Raw genomic sequence first — 19,522 nt, 5'->3', positions numbered from 1 at the left:
CTAAAATTATGACCCTTTAGTTTTTTGAATATTAATTCAATATTTCGCATGTTATTAATAATATAATAAATACATGCATGAATTGTACAGTAATTAAATAAGGCTAGCTTTAAGTTTCTTTGTAATACTAAAGGAAAAGTTTCTAAAAAATATTAAAAAAAGATTTTGAAAATAAAAAAATCGAAAAAAATACTTGACAATTAAAAAATCAGTAGATCGTGAACTGTCAAAAGTAGCTTATTACAATGACTTTACTATAGTAATATAAAATATAATCATGCATTAAAAATTTAATACATATTTATTTATACTAAATTAATGATCTATATTATAAATTAAAAATGATCTGATGTTTTAAGTACATAATGCATGCTAAAAATAAAATAATTTAATTTGATTTGATTTGCATTAAAAAATTTCGATAATAACTAATGACTAATATATTTTTCCATGAATTAAAATAAGTTTTGAAGCAAATCTTTCATAGCCTCACTTCTGTTGGATATTTTTACCAATCATAAAATATTAAAAAAAAAATATATTGAGTAATATCAAAAAAAAATATTGAAATGAAATTTATTATTATAATGAAAATGATAATAAATAAAAATGATAAATGATTTTTTTAGTATAAAACTGGGGCATATTTGGTTACTTGTTTTTTCATGCTTATGTAAATATTGAAACTAGGCTGTTAATGTTAAGATAAATATTGAAACTGGGGTCTTAATGTTTAGGTAAATATTGAAACTGGACTATTAATGTTTAAGCAAATATTTAAACTGGACCGTTGTGGGTTATTGCTTGAGTAGTTTCATATTTAAGTAAATATTGAAACTGGGTTATTAATGTATAAGAAAATTAAATGGACTGTTGTGGGTTATTGCTTGAGTAGTTTCATATTTAAGTAAATATTGAAATTGGGGTATTTTGGGTTAATGTTTGGCTAATTTCCTGTTTAAGTAAATATTGAAACTGGGCTATTATGGGATAATTGTTTGAGTAGTTTCATGTTTGTGTAAATTTTGAGACTTGGGCTTTTAATGTTTAGGTAAATATTGAAACTGAGCTGTTAATTATTAAGTAGATATTGAAATTGGGCTTTTTATGTTTAGGTAAATATTGAAACTGGATTCTTAATATTTTAGTAAATATTGAAACTGGGGTGTTAATGTTTAAGTAGTTTCTCCTGTTCGTCGTGGGTCGCTCGCGCGGCAAATACGTCGCCGTTGCGTTCGGGCGACATTCGCGATGCAAACGACGCGCGCGTCAAAGGCGACGCGGACGCGGGCGGGTTGGGCGACACCTGGAACAGACAGTATCCATAGGTATACAAGAAGAAACTGCCTATTTGTTGTTATAGCGGTATATATGTACACATTCTGTGAAAATTTGAGCTCTCTATCTATTAGGGTTCATGAGATATAACCCGCTGTCGGACGGACGGCCAGTGGAGCCGGTAATAGGGTTCCGTTGGCATCCTGGTGCGTGTGTGTGCGTGTGAAAGGGGTGAGGGAGTGGGTGAGGGAGAGAGGGGGGGGAGAGGAAGAGAGAGGGAGGGAGAAAGAGAGAGATCTGTATGTGTATGCGTGTAAGACACCACACAGTATACAAACCTGTCGGGATGGAGTCTTGTGATCGCCACTGATGCTTATGTCTTCATCCACTGATTCCAGCAGCTGCAAAAAAAAAAAGCTTTGAACATTCGTTACAACGGTTCGCTCTTAAATAAAAAGTAGCTGAAGCAACTAAGGTAGTTCCTTGCAGTATTCTCAGCGTCTAAAATCTAAACCGACGTGAGCATCGGTCAATCTTGTCGCTTTTCCCTCCCTCCCCTTCCCTCCGGACCTCTGAGGAGATCAGACGTGTTTAGACATAAAGCGATTTATTTTATTTGTTAATTTTGTAAATAAATAAAATTTTAATCCTTCCAAAAAATTAGGAGTGCATAGCATACAAGAGTATTCTATACTGCGCGCAACACAGCTGCACACTGAGTGAGTGATCATACATGATACAGTTAACACACACAGCACTTACAGACTGCAGGCTGGTGTGTGCGTCAGTCATAATGACACGCCCATAAAAACAACAATCAGCGATCGGACTAGAGAAAAAAGGACCACACTAATTTCGCTATTTCGCCACACAATCACCTGCTCCGATACGTCCGTGCAATTAACCAAACTCCTACTATTTCTAAAATCCTGGTACTATCGCCGTTAAAACAATGCCGCTGAGCCGAAGCCCACCTCAGGATGCTACCACATCGCGTCGCACAACTGATATGGCGGCCTATGAAAAAACTCCAACAAGTATTCCCTTTCGCATCAAGCGTAAGCGCTCGGAGGACATAAGTGCGGAACTACAAAGTTTTATGGCAGAAATGAGAAATTTATTTACAGAATTTAAGACAGAACAAGACACAAAATTTAATAAAATGTATACAAAGATGGAGGAAGTTTTAAAACAAAATTCCGAACTCAGAACGTCAGTTGACTTTTTATCAAATACCTACGACAGTCTTAAAACGCAAATTGACATATTAGAATCGGAACGAAAAAAGTACCTTCAACAAATGCAGTCAATGGAAAATAAACTCGAATTTTATGAGCGCCAAATGAAGTCTACGTGTATAGAAATCAGAAATATACCACAATCAAACTCGGAAACTAAAGACAGTTTAATTAACATTGTGATAAACATCAGCAAAAAAATCGACGTCGACTTGCAACCACGCGACATAAAGGATATTTTCCGTATAAATTCCCGAGACTCTGACCGAAAAACGATAATTGTTGATTTAACAAGTGTCATTCTCAAAGAAAAAATTGTAAGAATGTACAGGGCTCACAATAAACGACAATCATTTGATACAGAGTTTTTAAAATTAGGGGGCACCCCCAAACCAATTTTTATCTCTGAAAATTTAACACTAAACATGAAAAAAGTTTTCTTCTTGGCCCGTGATTTTGCGAAATCAAATGATTATCGATATTGTTGGATTGCTAATGGAAAAGTTTTCCTACGTAGGAGAGAGGGAGAGAAGCACATACGTATAACGAACGAATCTGGACTTTCGAAACTTAAAGAAATGGCGTGACTATCTTTTTTTGAAAAACGTTTTTTCTTGGCAGTGTTATATAATTTCGCTTCATTCCTAGTAGATGATAATTATTTGATTATGTATACCAAACATGTTTATAAAAATTACTTTACACTATTACTGCAGTTCACCTCCATTCACACACAATACTTTAGCTACCCACACACCATACAAATAAGTTTACAATTTCACGATGTCTTCTGTGTTTCACAAGCTAGCGTACGTTTGCTTAAAAACATATTTTTCGTAATATATTTTTTGATGTTTCTATTATGCATAATGTACTCGTATACAGTACGTCCATGTAATCGGAGATCCTTAATAATACTTTATATTACTGAATTACTTGAAAGTGATTTGATAGGAATTAGACACAGCAATATTGCTCATATGTTTTATTCTTACCTTCTTAATGGATGATCGCATAACAATAGCTAACGACATGAACTTATTATCAGTATCTCAGTCGTTTCGCTGCAACGCAGAACAATGCAACTACTACTTAAATTGCTATAAAACCGGCCTTACAATTCTTCATGTAAATATAAGAAGTATAACCTGCAATTTTGACAGTTTAACTGTACTTCTTAAACGTATTAACTTGCCAATCGACATAATTATACTCTCAGAATGCTGGTTGAGTAAATCTCCATTGCTCCCTGTGTTGCAGGGATACGACTCGCATAAGTCAACTTTTAAGAATCAGAACGACGGCATTGTTATCTATGTTAGAGAAAATCTATGTATTACAGTAGAAGAACCCTCGTTCAGTGAAGCAAACTGCCTGATTCTGAAATATCAGAATGAATTAGCTGTAATTGCGCTATACCGATCTCCGTCCTATCGAAACATATCTAACTTTATAACTAACCTTGATAACATTTTATCTAACTTGAGCAATTTAAGTACAACTGCACTCATTGGGGATATAAACATAAATATTTCTTCTAATAACAGAGACTCGTACTCGGACGAATATTTAAACGTTACAGCATCGCACGCAATGCTTCCCGCTCATGACTTTCCAACACGAAACATGAATTGTTTGGACCATGTTATACTAAAAACCAACAAAAACACTGTCACTCTTGTACTCGACTCCTTAATAACAGATCATGCACCAGTAATTTTGTATTATGATCAAGATGCTAATATTCAAATTGGAAAGAGTACTATAAAGCGTACTGATATGGCAGCTGTAGTTAAAACCCTAGAGAACACCGATTTTTCTCCAATTCTAAATATTCAAGAACCAGAAACTGCAGCTCAAACTTTGGTAAATATTTTGACTACCGTGGTTGAAAGTCATTCTAGTACTGTAACAATTCGCAATAAACATCGAATTATAAAGCCCTGGATAACAAAAGGTCTCCTACGTTGCATGCGCCACAGAGACAAGTTATATCGTTCTACCAAAAAGAACCCTACAGACGAAACTCAAAAGAAAATATATGTTCGTTACAGGAATTACTGCAACAACCTTATCAAAAAAGTTAAGCTCGAATATGAACGTAATCAATTTTTACAAAACAAATCAAAACCTAAAGCCACATGGAACCTCATTAAGCGAGTCGCTAATTTTGATATAAACAAAAACAAACATACAGAACTTCTTAAAACAGCGAGTGATAATAGCACTGCTGTTAATGCTATTAATAAATTTTTCGCTAGTATCGGTGAAACCTTAGCCACTAAAGTTAGGACTCTCAACACTAGTAATAATACAACCTTAATATCTGATACGTCTTTCCAACCTGTAGCTCAACCTAATTCAATGGTACTATATACTTGTGATAAAGAAGAAGTAGAAAGAGTTATTCTTGGATTGCGCGGTGACTGTGCTACAGGCTGGGATGGCATTTCTTGCACTTTGTTAAAACAAGCCAGACACTTTCTCTCACCCGTTCTTGCCCATATCTTTAATATCTGCTTTCTGAACGGTATCTTTCCATCTGTTTTTAAAAAAGCGGTTATACATCCTATATTTAAAAATGGGGACAGAGGCAACGTCAACAATTATAGACCAATTGCTGTCTTATCTTCCATATCTAAAGTTTTAGAAAAAATAATTAATAGTCGCCTTGTTACATACCTTAATAAATTCGAAATTCTATCGAATAACCAATTTGGCTTTCGAAGTGGTAAGTCTACAGAGGATGCCATCTTAGAACTTACGAGCATTATAACAGAAGGTTTGGATAAGAAAGATAAGGTAATTGGTTTATTTCTCGATCTGTCAAAGGCTTTTGACACTGTCTCAGTCCCTATTCTAATTGGCAGGTTGGAGGAAATAGGTATAAGAGGGATGGTACTAAACATTTTTAAAGACTATTTAAAAAATCGCACTCAGTGTGTGAAAATTGGTGATTGTATAAGCCAAGAAGAACCATTAACTTTTGGCGTTCCCCAAGGGAGTGTCCTGGGTCCGACACTCTTCCTCATATACATAAACCAATTATGTAATCTTTCTTTTCCCCTAGTTAAAATAGTAGCTTATGCTGACGATATGGCAATAGTTGTTCGGGGCAAAACCTGGACTGAAACGCAGACAATTGCAGAGCGGATGTTAGAAAAGGTCATGCTATGGCTCGCTTCTAACTTGCTTTCACTGAACCTACAAAAAAGTAAATATATCACATTCTCTTTAAAAAGGAACTCACAGCCCCAAAACCCTTTTCTAATCAAAGCTCATACTTGCGGCTCTAATATTGCTAATTGTAACTGTGGTAAAATGGAACGAGTTGACTGTATGAAATATTTTAGGAGTAATTATTGATAATACACTATCCTGGGCTCCACAAATTGACAAACTTGTCGGCCAAGCGAGAAAAATGATATACATATTCAAAAATCTCAAGCCCATACTCGACACAAAAACCTTAAAAGTTGTTTATTTTGCTCTGGTACAGTCGATCCTGTCTTACTGTATCACAATCTGGGGTAATTGCGGAAAAACACTACTCTTACGACTTGAGCGAGCTCAAAGAGCTATCCTTAAAGTGATGCTAGGGAAACCTATTCTATTTTCAACCCGTGAGTTGTATGGCTTATGCGATGTTCTAACGGTGCGACAGATCTACATACTCCAAGTAATCTTACGCAAACACAAACAAACGCACTATGATCCTACGTTGGACCATCGTAAAAGAAGATCCGATAAGGTATGCCAGATCAAATCTTGCAGAACTGAACTAGCAAGTAAACATTTTTGCTATGCTAGCCCAATATTATACAACAAAGTAAATTATCACTTAAATATTTACTCTGCTAATCAACGAACCTGTAAAATACTTATATCTCAATGGCTTAAATCACTCTCTTATAGGGACACGGAGGACATCGTAACTTTGAAATAATCCATTCACACTTGCATGCACATACAAACAAACAAACACACACACACACACACACACACACACACACACACACACACACACACACACACGCACGCACACACACACACACACAAACACACACAAACACACACATGCATATTAACTTAACACAATATTCATTGATTTTTAAGATTGTTACATATATATTTTTATTTTTCTTGTCTTTAGTACCTAATTTTGTTAATCTGGAGGTGGGCGTTAACAACTGCAACACAGTTTGTACTTAACTAACGCAGTTGTTATCGTTGTTTATTTTAAGGTAATGTTAAGTGTAAATAAAGATATTTTTCATTTTTTTTTTTTTTTTTTTTCGTTTTTTAAAAGATTTTTAAAGTCCTTGAACCAGTGTTCCTTTAAAACTAGATACTTTCAGGGAAATGTGGTTAACTACAGCTACATATATTAGATCGCTAAAACGCATCTAGAAAATTTCACTGAGTTTCATTGGTTAGTATTCAAATGAGATCCAAACTACGTTTCTTTGGATCCCTCTACGTATAAACTCCTCTTAAAAATTGTACTAGGGATACATAAAGTGACATATATATATAAAAATTTGAGTAAGTGGAGTGGCGTATTTTTTTTTAAATTTACATACTAGCGCTTGGCTGTAATCCGACTTAATGGCAAGTGATGATCCAGCCTAAGATGGAGCGCGCTTGCCTAGAAGATGCCTATTCACTCTTGACTTAAAGGTGCCCGTATTAAAAGTGGAGGGGAAAACTGATGCAGGAAGGGAGTATAGTGACAATGCATTGATATAGGAAGGAAAAGAAAGTACTAACATATTCCAATACCAGGCAAGATTCAAGTAGCATCTTTCTTCTCTAACAATCTTATGATCTTCGATAGCTGTGACATTATCAATTGATCGGAATAAGCCAACCTTCTTACATCGTTATCGTATCCGTCTATTCGATTAAATTCATCGAAATTACGTCTACTACGATTATCTTCGTCGAAATCGATTCTGTTGTTATCGATTTCGTTTATACTTTGTCGTTTATGTGCAGTTTCATGCGAACTTTTATCATCACTTTCTGTCTTATGACCACTTTGGATGTAATTTGGTCGATTTTGGTCTATTTCAGTGAATTTTTGGCGTTCTTGTTCAGTTTTATCAAAACTTCGGTCATAATTTGATCGAATACTGTCAGCTTGTTTTTGATTTTGAGAATTACATTCAATTTCGTTCATACTTTCTGTTTTATGGTATTTATCTGCATTTTGTTGAAGAGATTCATTTTTATACTCACTACATTTATGGTCAACTTCATCAAACTTTAGTCGTCTGCGATTACTTTCACTATTATTTTGTTCAGTAGAATTAGTTTCATCAAAGTTTTGTCTATTAAATACTGGTCTATTTTGTCTATTGCTATTAGAATCATTGAAATTTTGTAGATAACGATCAAGTTTGTCAATATTTCGTCGATTAATTTCAGTTGTATCAATATTGGGTCCTTTGTAATCACTTCCATAGTATTTGGTCATAAAATTTTGTCTATGAACGGTATTATCGAATTTCGTTTCTTTTTTTTTAATATTTATTCTGTCAATTTCCTTTGCATCTTTAATGTCTGTATTTGTTTTATCATCATGACAAGCGCATTCCACGTTAGATTTAGATTTTCGTCTTTCTTTGCCCTCTGTATTTAAGTTGTTCCTTAGTTTTGTATCGTTAGTGTTAATTTTATCTTTATTTTGTGATTTATCGTCAGTCAATTGAGGTGAATCATCTACATATGATTGTGTAGGATCCTTAGTTGTAAATTGGGCCTTTTTAGCACTATCTGTGGAGTTTGGATGGTTATTATGATTTGAACTTTAATTACTGAATAATATTATCCCTTTACTACAATTAATCTTTTCATTTAACAGGTTTTTGAGGTTAACAATCCCAATTATTCTGAATCCTTCTAAAAACCCTGGCCCTGGATAAATATGGAGTACAGTACTAATTAGAACAAGTGTAAATTAAAAATTTATAGCACCTCCGACAAGTGAAAGTTAACAGTAACTAGAAAAGAGCTGATAACTTTCAAACGGCTAAACCGATTTTCTTGCATTAAAGCTAAGAACACTCTCGATCAAGCCACCTTTCAAACAAAAAAAAAACTAAATTAAAATTGGTTCATTAGTTTAGGAGCTACGATGCCACGGACAGATACACACGTCAATATTACAACACCCCTCTTTTTGGGTAGGGGGTAAGAAAGATATTTTTTAAAATTATTAAGTAAACTTCTGAATTTATACAACTATAATAATAATATTTGACCCTAATTTCAAAGGTCCACTTGAGACAAAATTATTTAGTACTAAGGTAAACTTGAATACTCCTTGATTTTTTGAAGTTAATACCATAATATACTTGCCTTGCTTTTCTTCTTCAGTACTAATATGAGGCGTTTCATACTCTTTACCAATCTTTATGGACGTATCCGATCCCTTTGGCAAGGGCCGCCAATTCTTTGAAGTGCTTGGCAAGTGTTTCAAATCCCACATAGATACATTGGGCCAATCTTTGGGCAAATCATCGTCTATAAGTTCAGTTTGACTCTCATTCATGAGTTTTTTATAAGTTTTTGCGTAGTAATTCTTATTTTTGGAGGCAAATTTATCAACAGTTTTGTCTATATCCAATGTATTTTTCTGAGATTTGTCTAATTGGGTATCGCTTGGCGCTTTGAGTGTTTCTTGGGACCAACGTTTGGAAGACGTTGGACTCCAATAGGGTGCTAGATATTTGGAAGTGGTGGCCATTTCGTTGGTGATGTTTGGCAAACTCTTGGTCTCAGTTAATAAGGTTGCAATATCAGGATCTCGGTTTGTTGAAGTTAGTAATTCGAGTGTAAGCGGTTTTATTTCAACTGAGTTACTTCTGGATAGTTTATAGTTTGGAAGATATTCCAATTCTGAAGTATTTCTATTTTCCTGGTAATTTATGACCTATATGAAAATCTAGAAAACTGGGTTAGGTATGAATTTCTTTAGAAATAAATTTTAAAATCGTAAAACCGGCATCTCTCTGATAGTGAGAGAGCCAGCGCGTGCCAGACCTTCGTTGTTTTATAAAAGCTGAAAGTTTCTCTGCGTATTGCTCCCAACACAGGGAGGGACGATCAGCGACTATGAAGTGTTTGGACCATGGTGGCTTTAGGAGATAATAACCATTTTGAGTCACCAACCAATCACAAACGAAACTATGTTTTCTAACTGAAAACATTTTTTGAAAACATTTTCGAACTGAATTTCGAATGTTTTTTGAAAACATTTCCGAATTGAATTTCGAATATTTTTTGAAACTATGCTTGTGATTGGTTAATGGCTCAAAATGGTTAACGCCCACTGAGATTTTTGTCTCTATCATTTGTATGGGATAACAGAGACAGCGTTATACTAATTTCTTTCCGTGGATAGGGTATACCATCAGTTCGAAAAGCTGTTTTGTATGTATTTTGTTAGTTACCTTATCAACTTCAGTGTCGAACTGTTCGTTAGTAGCTCCCTTTGATAAGGCGCCCTTTTCCATCAGAGTCGCTCTCTTAGCCGCTAAGTACAACGACCTGAGGGTAGAAAGAAAAAAAATTTGTATGTATATGTAACTTTTACACAATTTCACCTTGAGGAAAAAACTACGTTTAAATCCATACTAATAAATGTAAAAGAGCGTCTAACTGTCTGTCTGCCACTTTTTATGGTCTATTCTTTTCAGCGACTTTGATGTTTGGTAGAGATATCTTAAATTATCTAAGAAGGTTTTTTTTTATTTATTCAGGTACAAGTTAGCTGTTACTGCAATCTCACCTGGTGGTAAGTGATGATGCAGTCTAAGATGGAAGCGGGTTAACCTGGAAGGGGTATGGCAGTTTTTACTAAACCCATACCCCCCTTTGGTTTCCACGCGGCGTCATATCGGAACGCTAAATCGCTTGGCGGCAGGTTTGCTGTTAGGGTGGTAACTAGCCACGACCGAAACCTCCCACCAGACTAGACCAGCGATTTAGAAATTACTAGATGATGCCCGCAACTTCACCCGCGTGGATTGGTCAGATCCCCTGCAGGATCAGGATTGAGGAGTTGGAATGCAAATTTTTATAGAACAATATCGCAAAGTTCCCTTAACGATTAAAAAAAATTACACAAATCGGTTCAGAAATCTCGGAGGTAACAGTGTACATAGATAGGTAGAAAAACACAACTCCTCCGTTTTTCAAAGTCAGTTAAAAAAGTAGCCTATGTTACTGCTTGGTTAATCCTCTACTTGTCTCTGAAAGTCCCGTCAAAATAGGTTTAGCCATTCCGAAGATTAGCCCGTTCAAACAGACATGACACTTCAATTTTATTTATTAGTATTAGTATAGATAAAATTCCAAACCATGCCGCGAATCGAACCCGGGACCTCCCACTAATAAGGCCACAGCGCTTACCACAGCGCCAGGGGGGTCGTCAAAGCTTGAGCGGTTACCGTTTGACAGTGAGGTAGTAGACATCGGCGACGGCTCTGACGGAGTAGTCCGGTACGAACGTGTGACGTAGCATCGCTTCCATGTTGAACCCATGCCCCTTTGTTTTACACGGCAACATACCGTAACGCTAAATCGATTAGTGGCATGGCTTTGCCGGTAGCGTGGTAACTAGCCACGACCGAAACCTCCCACCAGACTAGACCAGTAATTTAGAACCTGCCGGGAATGGAACCCGGGACCTCCCACTAATAAGGCCACAGCACTTACCACAGTGCCAGGGGGGCCGTCAAAGCTTGAGCGGTTACCGTTTGACAGTGAGGTAGTAGACATCGGCGACGGCTCTGACGGAGTAGTCCGGTACAAACGTGTGACGTAGCATCGCTTCCATGTTGAACCCATGCCCCTTTGTTTTACACGGCAACATACCGTAACGCTAAATCGATTAGTGGCATGGCTTTGCCGGTAGCGTGGTAACTAGCCACGACCGAAACCTCCCACCAGACTAGACCAGTAATTTAGAACCTGCCGGGAATGGAACCCGGGACCTCCCACTAATAAGGCCACAGCGCTTACCACAGTGCCAGGGGGGCCGTCAAAGCTTGAGCGGTTACCGTTTGACAGTGAGATAGTAGACATCGGCGACGGCTCTGACGGAGTAGTCCGGTACAAACGTGTGACGTAGCATCGCTTCCATGTTGAACCCATGCCCCTTTGTTTTACACGGCAACATACCGAAACGCTAAATTGATTAGTGGCATGGCTGTGCCTGTAGCTTGGTAACTAGCCACGACCGAAACCTCCCACCAGACTAGACCAGTAATTTAGAACCTGCCGGGAATGGAACCCGGGACCTCCCACTAATAAGACCACAGCGCTTACCACAGCGCCAGGGGGGTCGTCAAAGCTTGAGCGGTTACCGTTTGACAGTGAGGCAGTAGACATCGGTGACGGCTCTGACGGCGTAGTCCAGTACAAACGTGTGACGCAGCATCGCTTCCATGTTGAACCCATGACCCTTTGTTTTACACGGCAACATACCGAAACGCTAAATCGATTAGTGGCATGGCTTTGCCGGTAGCGTGGTAACTAGCCACGACCGAAACCTCCCACCAGACTAGACCAGTAATTTAGAACCTGCCGGGAATGGAACCCGGGACCTCCCACTAATAAGACCACAGCGCTTACCACAGCGCCAGGGGGGTCGTCAAAGCTTGGGCGGTTACCGTTTGACAGTGAGGTAGTAGACATCGGTGACGGCTCTGACGGAGTAGTCCGGTACGAACGTGTGACGCAGCATCGCTTCCATGTTGATTGAACCCATGCCCCTTTGTTTTACACGGCAACATACCGAAACGCTAAATCGATTAGTGGCATGGCTTTGCCGGTAGCGTGGTAACTAGCCACGACCGAAACCTCCCACCAGACTAGACCAGTAATTTAGAACCTGCCGGGAATGGTACCCGGGACCTCCCACTAATAAGGCCACAGCGCTTACCACAGCGCCAGGGGGGTCGTCAAAGCTTGAGCGGTTACCGTTTGACAGTGAGGTAGTAGACATCGGTGACGGCTCTGACGGAGTAGTCCGGTACGAACGTGTGACGCAGCATCGCTTCCATGTTGATTGAACCCATGCCCCTTTGTTTTACACGGCAACATACCGAAACGCTAAATCGATTAGTGGCATGGCTTTGCCGGTAGCGTGGTAACTAGCCACGACCGAAACCTCCCACCAGACTAGACCAGTAATTTAGAACCTGCCGGGAATGGTACCCGGGACCTCCCACTAATAAGGCCACAGCGCTTACCACAGCGCCAGTGGGGTCGTCAAAGCTTGAGCGGTTACCGTTTGACAGTGAGATAGTAGACATCGGCGACGGCTCTGACGGAGTAGTCCGGTACAAACGTGTGACGTAGCATCGCTTCCATGTTGAACCCATGCCCCTTTGTTTTACACGGCAACATACCGTAACGCTAAATCGATTAGTGGCATGGCTTTGCCGGTAGCGTGGTAACTAGCCACGACCGAAACCTCCCACCAGACTAGACCAGTAATTTAGAACCTGCCGGGAATGGAACCCGGGACCTCCCACTAATAAGGCCACAGCGCTTACCACAGTGCCAGGGGGGCCGTCAAAGCTTGAGCGGTTACCGTTTGACAGTGAGATAGTAGACATCGGCGACGGCTCTGACGGAGTAGTCCGGTACAAACGTGTGACGTAGCATCGCTTCCATGTTGAACCCATGCCCCTTTGTTTTACACGGCAACATACCGAAACGCTAAATTGATTAGTGGCATGGCTGTGCCTGTAGCTTGGTAACTAGCCACGACCGAAACCTCCCACCAGACTAGACCAGTAATTTAGAACCTGCCGGGAATGGAACCCGGGACCTCCCACTAATAAGACCACAGCGCTTACCACAGCGCCAGGGGGGTCGTCAAAGCTTGAGCGGTTACCGTTTGACAGTGAGGCAGTAGACATCGGTGACGGCTCTGACGGCGTAGTCCAGTACAAACGTGTGACGCAGCATCGCTTCCATGTTGAACCCATGACCCTTTGTTTTACACGGCAACATACCGAAACGCTAAATCGATTAGTGGCATGGCTTTGCCGGTAGCGTGGTAACTAGCCACGACCGAAACCTCCCACCAGACTAGACCAGTAATTTAGAACCTGCCGGGAATGGAACCCGGGACCTCCCACTAATAAGACCACAGCGCTTACCACAGCGCCAGGGGGGTCGTCAAAGCTTGGGCGGTTACCGTTTGACAGTGAGGTAGTAGACATCGGTGACGGCTCTGACGGAGTAGTCCGGTACGAACGTGTGACGCAGCATCGCTTCCATGTTGATTGAACCCATGCCCCTTTGTTTTACACGGCAACATACCGAAACGCTAAATCGATTAGTGGCATGGCTTTGCCGGTAGCGTGGTAACTAGCCACGACCGAAACCTCCCACCAGACTAGACCAGTAATTTAGAACCTGCCGGGAATGGTACCCGGGACCTCCCACTAATAAGGCCACAGCGCTTACCACAGCGCCAGGGGGGTCGTCAAAGCTTGAGCGGTTACCGTTTGACAGTGAGGTAGTAGACATCGGCGACGGCTCTGACGGAGTAGTCCGGTACGAACGTGTGACGTAGCATCGCTTCCATGTTGAACCCATGCCCCTTTGTTTTACACGGCAACATACCGTAACGCTAAATCGATTAGTGGCATGGCTTTGCCGGTAGCGTGGTAACTAGCCACGACCGAAACCTCCCACCAGACTAGACCAGTAATTTAGAACCTGCCGGGAATGGAACCCGGGACCTCCCACTAATAAGGCCACAGCACTTACCACAGTGCCAGGGGGGCCGTCAAAGCTTGAGCGGTTACCGTTTGACAGTGAGGTAGTAGACATCGGCGACGGCTCTGACGGAGTAGTCCGGTACAAACGTGTGACGTAGCATCGCTTCCATGTTGAACCCATGCCCCTTTGTTTTACACGGCAACATACCGTAACGCTAAATCGATTAGTGGCATGGCTTTGCCGGTAGCGTGGTAACTAGCCACGACCGAAACCTCCCACCAGACTAGACCAGTAATTTAGAACCTGCCGGGAATGGAACCCGGGACCTCCCACTAATAAGGCCACAGCGCTTACCACAGTGCCAGGGGGGCCGTCAAAGCTTGAGCGGTTACCGTTTGACAGTGAGATAGTAGACATCGGCGACGGCTCTGACGGAGTAGTCCGGTACAAACGTGTGACGTAGCATCGCTTCCATGTTGAACCCATGCCCCTTTGTTTTACACGGCAACATACCGAAACGCTAAATTGATTAGTGGCATGGCTGTGCCTGTAGCTTGGTAACTAGCCACGACCGAAACCTCCCACCAGACTAGACCAGTAATTTAGAACCTGCCGGGAATGGAACCCGGGACCTCCCACTAATAAGACCACAGCGCTTACCACAGCGCCAGGGGGGTCGTCAAAGCTTGAGCGGTTACCGTTTGACAGTGAGGCAGTAGACATCGGTGACGGCTCTGACGGCGTAGTCCAGTACAAACGTGTGACGCAGCATCGCTTCCATGTTGAACCCATGACCCTTTGTTTTACACGGCAACATACCGAAACGCTAAATCGATTAGTGGCATGGCTTTGCCGGTAGCGTGGTAACTAGCCACGACCGAAACCTCCCACCAGACTAGACCAGTAATTTAGAACCTGCCGGGAATGGAACCCGGGACCTCCCACTAATAAGACCACAGCGCTTACCACAGCGCCAGGGGGGTCGTCAAAGCTTGGGCGGTTACCGTTTGACAGTGAGGTAGTAGACATCGGTGACGGCTCTGACGGAGTAGTCCGGTACGAACGTGTGACGCAGCATCGCTTCCATGTTGATTGAACCCATGCCCCTTTGTTTTACACGGCAACATACCGAAACGCTAAATCGATTAGTGGCATGGCTTTGCCGGTAGCGTGGTAACTAGCCACGACCGAAACCTCCCACCAGACTAGACCAGTAATTTAGAACCTGCCGGGAATGGTACCCGGGACCTCCCACTAATAAGGCCACAGCGCTTACCACAGCGCCAGGGGGGTCGTCAAAGCTTGAGCGGTTACCGTTTGACAGTGAGGTAGTAGACATCGGTGACGGCTCTGACGGAGTAGTCCGGTACGAACGTGTGACGCAGCATCGCTTCCATGTTGATTGAACCCATGCCCCTTTGTTTTACACGGCAACATACCGAAACGCTAAATCGATTAGTGGCATGGCTTTGCCGGTAGCGTGGTAACTAGCCACGACCGAAACCTCCCACCAGACTAGACCAGTAATTTAGAACCTGCCGGGAATGGTACCCGGGACCTCCCACTAATAAGGCCACAGCGCTTACCACAGCGCCAGTGGGGTCGTCAAAGCTTGAGCGGTTACCGTTTGACAGTGAGATAGTAGACATCGGCGACGGCTCTGACGGAGTAGTCCGGTACAAACGTGTGACGTAGCATCGCTTCCATGTTAATGTTTTGGAGGGAACCCATCGCTGACGGAGTGGGGGATTCCGCTGGAAAACAAAGAAGTATGATGTAGTCGTTGTTAAGGCAGAAATAAGCAATCGGACGTGACCGTAAGCCGTGGCCGACAGGTGAGCACAGTTGTTTTGAACGCGGATTGCCAAGATTCTATCGGAGTCGGTGTTGAGTTCTCAGTAGCGGACGGCCCAAGGTCACGTCCGTTACTTACGACCGGTAGATAGTTTACACAGTTCAGTGTACATTTTATCATCTAGATATCCTATAGGTCGAAGGGGTAAAACAGGGGGTTGTTTGTGTACCTAGTCCAAGCAGACGTTGCGGGCATAAGTTAGTCAAAGTCAGTCATTTATTCAAATTGAGTACTATTGCACACTTTCTAATTGTCAAACGATGATGTAGTGGTGATAATTAATTACGTTAACTTAAAAGCTACGAGGGTTCTAAACGCGCCCAAGTCTGAGAAGAGCCCACAAGAAACTCAGCCGGGCCGGGCTTTTCTTGGGACAATAATAATGGTTTCCCAGATCCTTCCGCAAAAAGAGATAGTGGTGTTAGGAGTATAGTAAAAAGGACTATATATACTATAGCTCGCGACAGGTCGAGATGGCAATCGGTGTGGTGACACCCCTCACACCCACCGTGCTAACCCGACGCGGGATAGCGCGAGTGACGAAGCGTCCCCCCGCCTCATACCCCGATTGTCATATCAGCCTGTAACGAACTATACTACAAGTGTAAATTAAAAATTTATAACACCCCCGACAAATGAAGGTTACAGTAACTAGAAAAGAGCTGATAACTTTCAGACGGCAGAACCGATTTTCTTGGATTATAGCTAGGAACCCTCTCGATCAAGCCACCTATCAAACAAAAAAAACTAAATTAAAATCGGTTCATTACTTTAGAAGCTACGATGCCACAGACAGATACGCAGATACACACGTCAAACATAACACCCCTCTTTTTGGGTCGGGGGTTAAAATCAAAATCATTTATTCAAAGTAGGTACATCTTTCTACAAGACTTCTATCTATCTATCTGTCTATCTATCTATATTTTGAAGGTCAGATACTTGTTATAGTAACTCTTACCAACTCCAACGTTCTGTGTGAGGGCCTGAACCCCAAAGTACGTGAAGGGTCCGGCTTCGAACACGAGGTTCTCGCGACCCACCGTCACCTCCACGCGACCCTCCAGGATGAGGACGAAGTAATCCACCTAGAGAGAGAGAAACAAAAAGGCTATAGGTGTCGCATTGCATCTCTTTCATGCATAAGTTAAATGAGAGAGACAAAAAATGCACTTTTTTCTCCCGTATTCTCTTCTATCTTGCTCATTCACATGAGCTACTACAATACACCTACAATAATCCATCCATACTAATATTATAAATGCGAAAGTGTGTCTGTCTGTCTGTCTGCTAGCTTTTCACGGCCCAATAGTTTAACTGATTTTGATGAAATTTAGTACACCGTTAGCTATCATCCTGGGGAAGGACATACTTTTTATCCTGGAAAATCAAAGAGTTTCCATGGAATTCTCAAAGACCCATCCATTTAACAGATTTTTATGGAATTTGGTACAGAGGTAGCTGGCTTCTCAGAAATTGACTTTGGCAAGTTTTTATCCCGCAAAAGCAAACAGTTCCCACGGGATATTTAAAAAAAACCTAAATCCACGCGCACGAAGTCATAATCATCAAGACGCAGGCATCATCTAGTGTGTAAGTAATTCGGGTTAGTGCATTATAAATTACTTATCCATACTAATATTATAAATGCGAAAGTGTGTCTGTCTATCTGTTTGTCTGTCTGTCTGTCTGCTACGTTTTCACGGCCCAACCACTGCACCGATTTTAATGAAATTTGGTACAGACTTGGGATACATCGCGGGGAAGGACATAGGCTACTTTTTATCCCGGAAAATCAAAGAGTTCCTACAGGAAATCCACGCGAGCGAAGCCGCGGGCATCCTCTAGTAATAAATAAATTAAAAAGAACCCTGCCCAGTCAATGAGATTTGTATAATACAGAAGCTTTAAAACAATATTAGCGTGATAGAAGTTTTATCGAAGTCTCACCGGTTTTCCCTGCTGGAAGACGTATGTGCTAGGCTCGCCTTTGGTTTTTCCCTTCATCTTGATGTATTGTATGACGTCCTGTCTCAATAAGCGACGTAGAACAGTCTCTGAGACCATATCTGGCTTGAATGCGTCTACGCCTGAAACAAAATGGCCACTTTAGATAGTAAAAATCTTGTTTGGACTGGTAAAGAGGATGTTTAGTTTGGATATATAACTAAATACAAATATGACGAACAACTCTTTGTGTGGTTACGAGGGCGTTGTGTGTGGTTACGAGATTTTGTGTGGTTACGAGGACGTTTTGTGTGGTTAAGAATACATTTCATGTGGTAAGGAAGAATTTCATTGTGTCGTTATGAGTAAGTTTCATTTGGTCACATAGACACTTTCTTCTAACCTATTGAAATATTAGAGAGTTTCACAATTCCGATACAAAATCTAATTGACTTTTTCCTTTTAGGCATCAATTCAAAAATCAAAATCAAAATCAAAAATCATTCCAATTAGGCATAGTGGTAGGCCGAGTGGCGAAAACTCGGCAAAAGCGGCGAAATCTTGCAGCTTATACTGCGGGCGGTTGCGACGTTGCTTCGTGTGGTTTCTTCGTTTTGTGTGGTTTTGACGTCGTTTTGTGTGGTTTCGTGTGATTACGTGTCGTTTTGTGTGGGTTCGAGAGCATTTAAAGTGTTGATGAGGATGTTTGTGTGGTTATAAGTATGTTTTGTGTGGTTAAGTCAATGTTAAGAGTCGTATAAGTTGGATTCTGTATACAGATTATAAAAAGGCTATACTCACTGGTGCTAAGGAACTGGAAAGTGGCAAGCGTGAGTTGCGGTGAGATATGAATGCGTTGGTTTTCGTGACGTTCAGCGAACGCGGCGAAATCTTGCAACTTGTTCAGAGGGCGGTTGCGACGACGTTTCGATCTGTTGTCCGCTGTTGGGAAAAAGTCGAATATATCTATACATATAATAAAATTGTAGAAAAGTGGTGTCTGTACAATGGAAATATATAAAAAAAAGTAGCAGGGGTTGTTATTGTATCGATGCCGAACCCGAAATTGTAATTAATTTTTTTTTGTCTGTTTGTCTGTTTGTCTTTTTGTCTGTTTGTCTGTGTGTTTGTGCACGCTAATATCAGAAACGGCTTATTCGATTTAGATACGGTTTTCACTAATATATTGTAGTAAGCTTCACTTAGTATTTAGTGTTTATTTCATGTCAATCGGTTCATAAATAAAAAAGTTATGTCAATTTAAAGAATCACGGCGCCTCGCGCCTGAGCGTCCGTGGCTATATAAAGCGCGAAAAGTCACTATTCCACGCGAACGAAGTCGCGGGCACAGCTAGTAAAATAATACATATAAAGTTTATTGTCTACATATAAGTTATTTTTTGAATGGGTACTGTCTGCCGACTGACTGATGAGGTGAGGAACTGATAACTAAATT

General features: G+C 41.0%; 1 protein-coding gene across 2 annotated transcripts in view; it reads right to left on the bottom strand.

Annotated features, from left to right (window-relative positions):
* Positions 1-678: 678 nt before the first annotated feature.
* LOC123878473 (unextended protein-like) overlaps positions 679-19,522 on the bottom strand; it is a 40,390-nt gene continuing 21,546 nt past the window's right edge. Inside the window, exons 10-16 of one of the 2 annotated variants that reach the window (XM_045925647.1) lie at positions 18,868-19,008; positions 18,070-18,209; positions 17,081-17,207; positions 15,889-16,018; positions 9,974-10,070; positions 1,617-1,679; positions 679-1,306 (exon numbers count right to left, since the gene is read on the bottom strand). In XM_045925647.1, the coding sequence (XP_045781603.1) occupies positions 1,169-1,306; positions 1,617-1,679; positions 9,974-10,070; positions 15,889-16,018; positions 17,081-17,207; positions 18,070-18,209; positions 18,868-19,008 (836 nt within the window). In that variant the 3' untranslated portion in view covers positions 679-1,168. Of the gene's footprint in view, positions 1,307-1,616; positions 1,680-9,973; positions 10,071-15,358; positions 15,662-15,888; positions 16,019-17,080; positions 17,208-18,069; positions 18,210-18,867; positions 19,009-19,522 lie in introns of those variants that run through there. The other variant, XM_045925646.1, reaches the window with a different exon arrangement.

This window comes from Maniola jurtina, chromosome 26 (genome assembly GCF_905333055.1).
Source record: "Maniola jurtina chromosome 26, ilManJurt1.1, whole genome shotgun sequence".
In the NCBI taxonomy this organism is placed as follows: Eukaryota; Metazoa; Arthropoda; class Insecta; order Lepidoptera; family Nymphalidae; genus Maniola; species Maniola jurtina.
This window is presented reverse-complemented; position numbering and strand designations above follow the sequence as displayed.